This window comes from Hypanus sabinus, chromosome 3 (assembly GCF_030144855.1).
Source record: "Hypanus sabinus isolate sHypSab1 chromosome 3, sHypSab1.hap1, whole genome shotgun sequence".
In the NCBI taxonomy this organism is placed as follows: Eukaryota; Metazoa; Chordata; class Chondrichthyes; order Myliobatiformes; family Dasyatidae; genus Hypanus; species Hypanus sabinus.
In genome coordinates this window covers 184,584,178-184,596,887 of record NC_082708.1, presented here as the reverse complement: position 1 = coordinate 184,596,887, position 12,710 = coordinate 184,584,178, and the positions used below count along the sequence as shown (strand labels likewise).

Below are 12,710 nucleotides of genomic sequence, written 5' to 3'. Positions count from 1 at the left end.
CCATCTGGAAACGGTAATTTCTGTGCTCCGTCTGTAAAATGCAGATGAAAGTCAAAGGGCACCTGCTAAACTTCCTTAGCCTTCTGGGAAAGTAGAGTTTCTCTCTCTCTCTCTCCCCCCATTTTGCTCTTCCTTTCTCTCACACCGTCTTCCTCTCCCTCACTCCCCCTCTCTCTCTCACTGTCTCCCTCTTTCACTCCTTCTCTCTCTCCCTCATGCACACACTGCCTCTCTCTCTCTCCTCCCTCTCACTCTCTCTTCCTCTCTCTTTTGCTTTCTCACTCTCTCCCTCTCTCCTTCTCTCCCCTTTTCTCCTCTATCCTTGCTTTCTAGTTCTCCTCAGCTCTAAGCACATTAATCAGCCAGCCCATTCACCATTTGCATTAGTCAGACTCCCTTAGCCTACGCCCGACACACCCTTCCTTTATTCTCCCCGCCACTTCCCACTTTTCCACAACCTGAAATGTGTCTGTTTTCAAAACTACCCCAGTCTGTTTTCCAACATTTTCTATTTCTGATGGATACGACACAAAATACTGCCTGCACAGATGCTGCCTGACCTGGAGAGTGTTGAAGTCTTGCTTTCTCTATCTGCAGTTTTTTTTGTTTTTAATTTCCCACCCATTTACCTCAGTTTCTGATGGTTAAAATAACTCTTCTTAATTGTTTCTTTCTCCACAGGGCTGGGTGTTTCCAGCATTTCACATTTCTATACAATAAAAAAAACAACAAACTGCTTGAGGAACTCAGCAGGTCAGGCAACATCTAAGGAAGTGGTCAACATTTCGGAGTGAGACTCTTCATTAGGCTGGATTTCTGATTGCAGGTCTGTCTTGTTGGAAACCACTTTTTTAAATATAACTTTTTATAAGCTTTGTTCTTTTTAACAAACTCATGTATTTTTCACAGTATGTGGTGGTTCATCCCCACTCACTGGCAGAAAGCGGTATAACAGCTAAATTAACGGATTATCAGCATTCCCATTTTTCATCAACTATGTACATTAGCACATTACCCATATGATGTAATTGTTTTAGTATGTAGTCTATTAACTAGTTTATTCCCATCTAAAGAATTTTTTATCTTAATTATAAAAGTAATGCTTTTTTCAGAGGTGCCATCTTTTATTCTTTTGCTATCTTTGTGTTATTTTTTTGCCATTCATTTAGCTCCTAGCTTCATTTCTCAGCCCTTTATTTAGTTTGATGTGTATTTGTATGTTTGTTTCTACTCTAAAGTAAACGATTGTTAGAATTAAGGCTGCTCATCAATCCTGGCTCCTGGAAGAATGTTGAGGATCAGAAAATAGAGAACCAACACATTTAGAATCAGAGGCTGGTTTATAGGGTGGAGGCTAAAAGATAGGGGGGAGGGCCCTTATGATGGATGCTTCCTTCCTGTGACAGCACTCTGTGTAGAAATACTCAATGGTGGGGAGGGGTTTACCCATGACGGACTGGGCTGTATCCATTATCTTTTGTAGGGTTTGCCAGTCAAGGGCCTTGGTGTTTCTATACCAGCCTGTGATGCAGCCAGTCAATTTACTCTCCACTACACATCTATAGAAGTTTGTCAGAGTTTTATATGTCCTTCCATTGGTGCTGTCTGACCTGCTGAGTCCCACCTGCATTTCCAATGATTCCAGGGATAAATACACAGCTGTTTAATGTCTCCTATCCATTCTAACATTCCTGAACAGAGAGTGGGAATAAAGGGATCCCATTCTGGCTGGCTGCCGGTTACCAGTGGAGTTCCACAGGGGTTGGTGCTGGGATCGCTGCTTTTTACGTAGTATGTCAATGATTTGGACTATGAGGTTAATGGATTTGTGGCTAAACTTGCTGATGATACAAAGATAGGTGGAGGAGCAGGTAGTGTTGAGGAAACAGAAAGCCTGTAGTCTTAGATAGTTTAGGGGAATGGGCAAAGAAGTGGCAAATGAAATACAATGTTAGAAAGTGTATGGTCATGCACTTTGGTGGAAGAAATAAATGGACAGATAATTACTTAGATGTGGAGAGAATTCAAAATGCAGTGATGCAAAGGGACTTGGGAGTCCTCATACAAGACACCCTAAAGTGATTGAGCCAGTGGTGAAGAAGGCAAATGCAATGTTGGCATTCATTTCTAGAGGTATAGAATATAAGAGTAGGGATGTGATGTTAAGACTCTATAAGGCACTCGTGAGACCACGCTGGGAGTATTGTGTGCACTTTTGGGCTCCTTATTTCAGAAAGGATACACTGACGTTGGAGCTGGTTCAGAGAAGATTCATGAGAATTATACCAGGAATGAAAGGGTTACTGTAACCCATTACTGTAAAGGGTTACATTTGGCAGCTCTTGGGCTGTATTCCCTGGAGTTCAGGAGAATGAGGGGGGGATATCATAGAAACATTCCAAATGTTAAGAAGGCCTGAACAGATTAGATATGGCAAAGTTATTTCCCATGGTAGGGAAGTCTAGGACAAGAGGGCATGACTTCAGGATTGAAGGATGTCCATTTAAAACAGAGATGTGGAGAAATTACTTCAGTCAAAGGATGGTAAATCTGTGGAATTTGTTGCCACGAGTGGCTGTGGAGGACAAGTCATTGGGTGTATCTAAGGCAGAGATAGATAGGTTCTTGATTAGCCAGGGCATCAAAGGGTATGGGGAGAAGGCAGGGGATGGGGATGACTGGAAGAATTGGATCAGCCCACGATTGAATGGCAGAGCAGACTCGATGGGCCAAATAGCCTACTTATGGTCTTACCTTAAGATAATTTTTTTTTACTTTTATTTAGAGATACAGCACAGAACATGCCCATCCAGCCCAAACAGTCACACCGTCCATCATCATGGGACAATTTACAATGACCAATTAACCTACTAAACTGTATGTCTTTGTACTGCGGGAGAAAACTGGAACATCCGGTAGAACTATACATGGTCACGGGAAAACATACAAACTCCTTACAGACGGCGCTAGAAATGAACTCCAGATTCCAGAACACCCTGAGCTGTAATAGCATCACACTAACTGCAACACCACTGTGACTGCCTAAGTTTGATAAATCTACTGATTTAGAGACAGAGGGCGATTTTCTAATCCATTGCTTCATACCTGCTTCCAATAGAACAATTCCACAAATCAACTCCCTTCATTGCTGTAGCTCTGCAGTTTATTCTCTTTCCCACTTGCCCGTAAACTCCCCTTTGTTTCTTTTGCCACTCCCCTAACCCAGGAGTAACCCCATAAGATCATAAGGCATAGGACCAGAATTAGGCTATTCAGCCCATCTCTCTTACCACCCCTTCACACTGCCCCACAAAGAAGAACTCTTTATCTCTCACTCCACCTTGTCATTGCCAGAAAACATAAGATCATTAGATGTAGGAGCAGAATGAGGCCATTCAGCCCTTCATCTCCACCATTCTATCATGGCTGATTTATTTCTTTCTCAATTCTATTCTTCTCCCTGTAATCTTTGACACTCATACTGATCGAGAACCTATCAATTTCTGCTTTAGGTATACCTTGTGACTTGGCCTCCACAGTAGTCTGTGGCAATAAATTCCACAGGTTCACTACACTCTAGCTAAAGAAATGCCTCCCTGCAGAAGAGGAGTAGTATTGATGGGAGAAAGGATCAGCATGGATGTGTTGGACTGAATGGCCCAATGTTGACTGTGACTCCATTAAACTCTAAGACCAGAAGACTTAGGAAAACCCCAGAAAATGAAGAGATTGAAGATGCTGGAAGCTGAAGCCTCTACTGTATATATCAGCATGGTAACGTAATGGTTACCATAAAGCTTTAAGGCACAGTGATCACAATCATGGGTCCATCCCCCACCACTCTCTGTATGGAGTTTGTACATTCTCCCCATGTCTGCATAGATTGTCTCCAGGTGTTGTGGTTTCCTCCCACATTCCAATACCTATGGACTTGTAAATTGTTATCCCAATGTGTGCTGGCAATATTGGAACCCAGGTGCAGAGGAAAGGTAGACTCCAATGTAGAGATGATGATAAGAGTTTATTCACAATTATCTAAAAGGACATCGGTGGCTCGGCCAAGCAACATTGCCAAAAGTAACATTCTCAAAACTAGGACCCTGTGATTGCCGCTAATCAGGCATCCACTTACGTACATCCACAAGTATATCAAAATAAACTTAACAAGGCTAAAGGGAAAGCACCAGGAGACTGCATTACAAAGACCGAGTCACAGAGAAAAACACAAGGAACTCAAAATGATTAATGACTCTCATTAAACAACAATTAACCAACTGAGGTGCTCTAAAATCCCCAGAGCCCTACGCTCTCCAGCACCCTGCACAGGCCCAAAGAGCTCACTGCAGTTGTGGGCATGCTATGCTGGCACCAGAAGGTGGCGGCTCTTGTAAGCTGCCCTCAGCACAACCTTGGACTGTGATAGTCTGACACAAACAATGCATTTTACTGTATCTTTCCACGTTTCAATGTGACTAATAAAGCCAATCTTTATCTAATCTCTTCAGGAAGTGAGAAGACACCTGAGTACTTGGAGGATCCCCTCGCAATAACAGAGAGAATGTGAGAGCTCCACACAGTATTGAACCAGGAGCAATAAGGAATCAGCTCTCTTTCCTGCAACCCTCTCCACCTGTCTCTTCAAATATCCGTTAATATATTCAGTCAAGGCAAATACATTGATCTCACATTCAAAATTCACAATTAAACATGAGCCAGTTGTCATTTGCAAAATCTAACTCTAGGTATTTTTGTCTCATAGATTCGTAGGGTTATACAGGATGGAAAAAGGACCTTTAGCCCAATTTGTCCAAGTGGACAAAGATGCCTATCAATGCTAATCCTATTTGCTTGTGTTTAGTCCCTATCCCTCTAAAACTGTCTTTGCCATGAACAATTTTCTTTTTAATTGTTCCTACCTCTACATATTTATCTGCAGTTCAGTCCATGTACCCACTATGGTCGGTGTGAAACCATTGCCCCTTAGATCCCCTTTAAATCTTTGCCCTCTCAACTTCAATTCATAAGTTCCTACAGATGTACCATGGAGAGCATTCTAACTGGTTGCATCGCTGTCTGGTGGAGGGGCCACTGCACAGGATTGGGAAAAGCTGTGGAAAGTTGTAAACTCTGCCAGTTCCATCATGGACATTAGCCTCCCCAGAATTCAGGACACCTTCAAATCATGATGCCTCAAAGAGGCAGCATCCATCATTAAGGGCCCCCATCACCCAGAACATGTCCTCTTCTCATTGCTAACACCGGGGAGGAGGTTCAGAAGCCTGAAGTTACACACTCAATGTTTCATGAACAGCTTCTTCCCTTCTTCCATCAAATTTCTGAACAGACGTTGAACCCATGTTCAACACTAGCTCGTTACTTTTTTGCACTAATTTAAATATTTTATATATTTTATTGTAATTTATAGTTTTTATTACTATGTAAGTACTGCAACGTACGACAGCTGCAAGACAACAAATTTCACAGTACAGGCCAGTGATACTAAACCTGATTCTGATGCTGATTAAACCTATGCCCTCTAACTTTGGACTCCCCTACACATGAAGAAAGATGGTGTTATGGTTGTTGATGGTGTTATTCATATGCCACTCCCACATGGGAGGAGTTCACATACTGTACAAGCTGGGTTATCAATAAGGTTCAGTTGAGTATCCTCTAAGATTGGAATCTTGCTGTGCTCCGCACATTCCCTCAATATCAAACACAACAGACAATGCTGAGAAGAATAAGAAGTGATCTTACTGAATTTTTTAACACCCAGTGTGTGGAGATGTTTCTGACTTTCACTCCTAGTAGGTCAGTCTCTACATTCTAAAGTGTCCCTCATTCACAGGGTTCTTGACCAACAGAAATAGTTTTTCTCTGTCCATCCTATTGATTCCTTTATTATAGTGAAAACACCAATCAAAAATCATCTGCAGAGAGTTATATAGGTGGATTGGTGAGGATGGGGAGGGTCAGCAGCTTTAAATGTTAGCATATTGGACAACCTGTCCTGGACCCAGCTCAAATATGGAATCCTGGGGAAAGAGTAACATGCACAAAATACTGGAGGAAGATAACAGTTCAGGAGCCCCATCTATGGAGAGAAATGAACTGTGGATGTTTGGGCTGAGGCCCTTCCTCAGAACTAGAAGGGAAGCGGGGAGAATCCAGAATAAAAAAGGTGGGGGGGGGAGAGGAAGGAGTACAAGTTGGCAGGTGACAGGTGAAACTAGGTGGGAGAGAAGTAGGTGAGTGCAGGAGGCCTGCTGAAATAAGGGGCTAGGGGGTGATACGTGGAATAGGTAAAGGGCTAAAGAAGAAGAAATCTAATAGGAGAAGACAGTGGACCATTTAGAGAAAGGGAAGGAGGAGGGGTGCCAGCAGGAGGTGATAGGCAGGTGAGGAGAAGAGAAACAGTAAGAGGGGAGCCAGAGAGAGAGAGGAGGGAGGAGACATTACCAGAAGTTACAGAAGTCAATGTTCGTGCCATCAGGTTGGAGTCCCACACCACCAGAACAGCTACTTCCCTTCAACCATTTAGTTCTTAAACCAACCTGCACAATCCTAATCACTGCCTCGTACAGCAACATGATGATTACTTTGCTCAGCTTGACCTACAATGGACTTTATGTTTCATGGTGTAATTGAGTTCTTTCATACAATTGTGTTATTTAACTTATATTTTGTTTGTGAATGTCGTAGCCCTGATGCTGTAGGTTTTCCTTTGTTGCTGTGCATGCTTGTGAACCAGAACACCATAAAATATTGTAGCAGAATGAGGCCATTTGGCCCATCAAATCTGCTCTGCCATTTGATCATGGCTTATCCATTTCCCTCTCAACTGCACTCTCCTGCCTTCTCCCATAACCTTTCACGCCCTGACATATCAAGAACCTCCACCTTAAATATACTCGATGACCTGGCCTCCACAGCAACCTGTGGCAAAGAATTCCACAGATTCACCACCATCTGGCTAAAGAAATTCCTCCTCATCTCCATTCTAAATGGATGACCCTCTATACTGAGGCTGTGACCGTTGGTCTTAGATTTCCTCACCATGGGAAACATATTCTCCACATCTACTCTATCTGAGTCTTTCAGCATTTAACAGGTTTTGATGTGATCCCCCTTCATTCTTCTAGGTTCTAACAAGTGAAGGAACTGAGTCATTAATCGCTCCTCATACAATAACTCTTTCATTCCCGAAATCATTTTTGTGAACCTTCTCTGAAGCCTCTTTCATGTCACCACATCCTTTCTTAAATAAGGGGCCAAAGCTGCTCACAATACTCTAAGTGAAACCTCATCAGTACCTTATAAAACCTCTCAAAACATTTGCCTTCCTCAGCACCAACTCAGCCTGCAAGTTAACCTTTAGGAAATCTTGAACGAGGACTCTCAAATCCCTTTGTACCATGGAATTTTGAATTTTCTCCCCATTAGAAAATAGTCTATGCCTTTATTCCTTCTACCAAAGTGCATGACCATACATTTCCCGACACTATATTCCATTTGCCACTTCTTTACGCATTCTCCTAATATGTCCAAGTCCTTCTGCATCCTTTCTGCTCACTCAACACTGCCTGCCCCTCCACCTATCTTCCTATTGTCCACAAACCTGGCCACAAAGCCATCAATTCCATCATCCAAATTACTGACATACAACATAAAAAGAAACAGTCACAACACAGATCCTTGTGGAACACCACCAGTCACCGGCAGCCAATCAAAAACAGGCTCCCTTTATTCTCTCTTTTTCTCCTGCCAATCAGCCAATGCTCTATTCGAGTTAGTTAGAGTCTTTCCTGTCACATTTATCCCATCTACAGACTCCTGTCTCCACTAGCGTCACTTTATGGACGTACAATCAATTAATGTATATGAGCTATCTACCATTTATATTTAATGTATCTTTTTATTTTGATTATTATTGTGTTCTTTATCTTACTGTGTTTTTTTTGTGTGTGTCAGATCATGATAAGATCATCCTATTATGCTCAAGGAATGACCTTTGCTTGCCTAACACTCCCTATAACTCAGACCTTTGAGTCCTGGCAACATTCTTGTAAATATTCTTTGCACTCTTTCCAACTTAATAACATCCCTCCTATAACAGGGTGACCATAACTGTACCCAATTTCTATTGGTGCACCTTCACTAGCATCTCGTACAACTACAGCATGACTTCCCAGCTCATAATCTGACAACACACACAAAATGCCGGTGGTACACAGCAGGCCAGGCAGCATCTATAGGAGGAAGCACAGTCGACATTTCAGGCCGAGACCCTTCGTCAGGACTAACTGAAAGAAAATATAGTAAGAGATTGTGCTCTGGTAGCCCCTTTATCGGTAGCATGTTGAGGCTTGGAGAGGGGGCAGAAGAGACAAACTTGGGTTGGTTGCACTGGAGAGGTGGACCCTGAGGGAAGATCTGATAGAGAGTTATAAGGGTATGAGAGGCAGAGACAGAGCAGACAGACAGTATCTTTTACCCAGGGTGTCTAATACCAGAGGGTATGCTTTTAAGGTGAGAGGGAGCAATTTCAAAGGGGATGGGAAGTTTTTATTTACACAGAGAACAGTGAGTGCCTGGAATGTGTTGTTGGGCCGATGGTAGAGGCAGATACATACATTAGGGACTTTTAAGAAATGTTTAGATTGACACATGGATATGAGGAAAATGGAAGGATATGGACATTGTGTAGAAGAGATCAGTTCAGTTGACCAGCTGTTTGGTTTGGCACAATTGTGTGGGCTGAAGGGCCTATTCCTGTATTGTACTGGTGAATGTTCTATGGTCTAAGTTATACTCAGTGATGAAATACAGCATGCCAATTGCCTTCTTCACCACTTTGTCTACTCATGAATCTGAAATACTCAGACTGTAATCTTAAGACTGCCCTCCTGTGTTCTAGGTTCCGTAGTCTGAGAAAATAGTCCCCCTTTAGATCTCTCAATGCTTCAACAGAATGCACCATAAATGGTGGAACGGGCTTGAGGGGCCTCATGGCCATCTCCATTTGGTTGTTACCTCCATTTGGTTCTTCTGTTCTGGAACCAGGTCTTGACCTGGGCATCGGTCATCTTGAGGGCCTTAGCCAGTGTTGCCCTTTCAGCCGAGGCTAGGTATTTCTGTCGATGGAAGCGTTTCTCCAGCTCACAGATCTGTAGGCGGCTGAATGAGGTCCTGGGCTTCTTCCGCTTTGGAGGTGTGCGGTTCTGGTACGGGTGTCCAATTCTCCTGGCCGTGGTGAAGGGAGACAGGGCAGCTAGTGAGATCAGAGGTGAGAAGTCATTGAAATGTGAAAGACAATAAGACCATCACAAACTATAAACAGCTACCAGTACTGGACCACTTAGGTGAGAACAGGACGCTCCCAGTGGTTGGGAGATCCAAGATCACGGACCTCCACCGAATGATGAGGACTAATTACTTAAGACTTGAGGTGAGGAGAATACTCGACAACTGAAATCAGCTGAAAACTTACTATTGAATATGAAGATCTGTCCTGGGCCCAACATTAATGTTTTTACAAAGAAGCTACAACAGCAGCCATATTTCATTCAGAATTTGAGGAGAATGGGTACATGACCAAAGATCTTCACAAATTTCTACAGATGTACTGTGGAGAGTATTCTAACTGGCTAATCGCTGTCTGGTATGGAGGGGAGGATCAGTAAAAGCTCAGTCTGCTCCATCATGGGCACTAGCATCCTCAGCATCCAGGACACCGTCAAAAGGTAATGCCTCAAAAAGGTGGCGTCCATCATTAAGGACCTCTATCACCCAGGACATGCCCTCTTCTCATTGCTACTATCAGGAAGGAGGTACAGGAGCCTGAAGACACACACTCACTGATTCAGGGACAGCTTCTTCCTGTCTGCCATCAGACTTCTGAATGGACAATGAACCCACGGACACTACCTCATTGTATATACATATCTTAATGTAATATTTGCTTTTTTATGTATTGCTGCAAAACAACACATTTCATGACATATTTTAACGATATTAAACCAAAATTCTAAGTCTGATCACTGGCACTGTAAAGCGATTGCATCATTAATAATTACTCTCCCATGCCACCCCATTACTGTACTCTTAATCAAATTCAGTTATTTTAAAGGGGTTTCTTAGGGTACATGATATTTTCATATACTCAGTACAGTGTTTAGAACATGTAGATCACACTGAAAAATTATCTAGGATACATTCCAGCCCCTGTGACGGTCAGCAGTCCCAGATATATCCAGAAGAACTGCAGACACTGTGTACACCCTCTCCAGGGATACTCGGGTGCTCTGTGTGAGTGAGACGTAGGGAAGGGGGTAGTGGGCTTCATCTAACCTGTGCTTCTCCTGGTCTGTCTCCGAGGCCTGCCCCGGAGTTGGAGGATTGTCCCTGTGGGTGGGTGGGTAGTAGGGAGGACTGGGGCTGATTTTACAGTAGATCTGTTGCTCATTGCGTTCTGTGCTCCTCTGCTGAGCATTGTGGGCATGTTATGTTGGTACCAGAACGTGTGGTGACACTTGTGGGCTGCCCCCGCTCATCCTTACGTAGTGCAGGCAACACACTTCTCTGAATGTTTCCATGTACGTATGATAAATCATTGAATCTGAATCTAGACATGTGCGGGAGATTCATTCTGTGTCTGATATGTGCTGTCCCTGTCCTGGGAGTGTGTGAGTGTGGGGGGAGATTTATTCTGTGTCTGATCTGTGCTTTCCTGTCCTGGGAGTGTGTGAGTGTGCGGGGAGATTCATTCTGTGTCTGATCTGTGCTGTCCCTGTCCTGGGAGTGTGAGAGTGTGGGGGGAGATTCATTCTGTGTCTGATATGTGCTGCCCCTGTCCTGGGAGTGTGTGAGTGTGGGGGGAGATTCATTCTGTGTCCGATCTGTGCTGTCCCTGTCCTGGGAGTGTGAGAGTGTGGGGGGAGATTTATTCTGTGTCTGATCTGTGCTGCCCCTGTCCTGGGAGTGTGAGAGTGTGGGGGGAGATTCATTCTGTGTCTGATCTGAGCTGTCCCTGTCCTGGGAGTGTGTGAGTGTGGGGGGAGATTTATTCTGTGTCTGATCTGTGCTGTCCCTGTCCTGGGAGTGTGAGAGTGTGGGGGAGATTTATTCTGTGTCTGATCTGTGCTTCCCCTGTCCTGGGTGTGTGTGAGTGTGTGGGGAGATTCATTCTGTGTCTGATCTGTGCTGTCCCTGTCCTGGGAGTGTGTGAGTGTGGGGGGAGATTCATTCTGTGTCTGATCTGTGCTGTCCCTGTCCTGGGAGTGTGAGAGTGTGGGCTGAGGGCCTTACAGAGTCATGGAGTACTACAGCATGGCAAAAGGTCCCTTGGCTTGTCTAGGCAATATTGTTTTGCCTAGTCCCTTTGACCCACATATGGATCATGATGCTCCATAGCTCTTCCTTCTAAATACTCCAAACTTCTCTCAAATGTTGCAGTCGAACCGGCATCCACCACTTCCTCTGGCAGCTCATTCCACACTCACACCATTCTCTGAGGTGACCCTCATAGTTCGCACTCTGTGAACTGTGAGATTCTCCATCAGGGTTCCCTGAAACATTTCATCTTTCACCTTAACCTATTTCCACTAGTACTAGTCTCACCCAACCTCAGTGAATAAAGCCTGCCTACATTTACCCTGTCTATACCCTCTATCAAACCTCCCTTCATTCTCCTACGCTCCTGGGAATAAAATTCTAACCTAGTCAACATTTCTCTACAACACAGGTCCTCAAGTCTTGGCAACATCCTTGTAAGTTTTCTCTGTACTCTTATTGATATCTTTCCTGTAGGTAGGTGATCAGAACTGTACTCAACACTCTAAATCATGCCTCACCAACATCTTATACAACCTCAACATAGCATCCCAACTCCTGCACTCAGTATTTGAGGAGAATAACCCTGCTTACATTTACCCTACCTATACCCATAATTTTGTATACTTCTGTCAAATCTCCCCTCGTTCTCTTACGCTCCAGGGTCTAAAGTCCTAACCTCTTCAGCCTTTCCCTGTAACTCACGTCCTCCAGTCCCAGCAGCATCTTTGTAAATTTTCTCTGCACTTTTCCAATCTTATAGTTATCTTTCCTGTCGATCGGTGACCAGCACTGCACACAATCCTCCAAATATGGTCTCACCATGGTCTTATACAACTTCAACATAGCATGGCAACTCCAGCACACAGTACTTGAGAGGAAAAAGCCTGCATGCTTTCATCCTATCTACACCCCCTCATAATCCTGCATACAGTACCTCTCTCCTCATCATCACCGATGCTGGACAGTGTGCTGAGACCACTGCTGTACGCTCTGCTGACACATGGCTGCACGCCCAAACACCCAAGTAATCATATTGTCAACGTGGCTGGAGACACAGCAGTGTGGGGCTCATCACGAACAGCGGTGGGACAGCCTCTCTGCGGGAAAGCTCACTAACGTCTCTACTTTCTGGGGAGGCTGAAGGGAGCTGGACTCTAAACTCAAGGCATTCTGTAGACTGCATCTGAACAAGCTTGTAGTACTGCACATTATGGAAACTGCACTGCAGCGGAAAGAGAGGCTCTACAATGGGTAGTCAAAACTGCCCAATGGCCTACCCACCATCAAGGGCATATACCATATGAGGAAAGGTGCTGGAAACAGGCCAGTAACATCATGAAAGATCCCACCCACCCTGCTCATGGACTGTTTGT

The 12,710-nt window shown here is 44.1% G+C and overlaps 1 protein-coding gene across 1 annotated transcript in view; it reads right to left on the bottom strand.

Moving 5' to 3' along the window:
• tlx2 (T cell leukemia homeobox 2) overlaps nt 1-12,710 on the bottom strand; it is a 62,254-nt gene that overhangs the window by 9,686 nt on the left and 39,858 nt on the right. Inside the window, exon 3 of the mRNA XM_059963431.1 lies at nt 9,037-9,274. Coding sequence (XP_059819414.1) covers nt 9,037-9,274 — 238 coding nt within the window. The remainder of the gene's footprint in view (nt 1-9,036; nt 9,275-12,710) is intronic.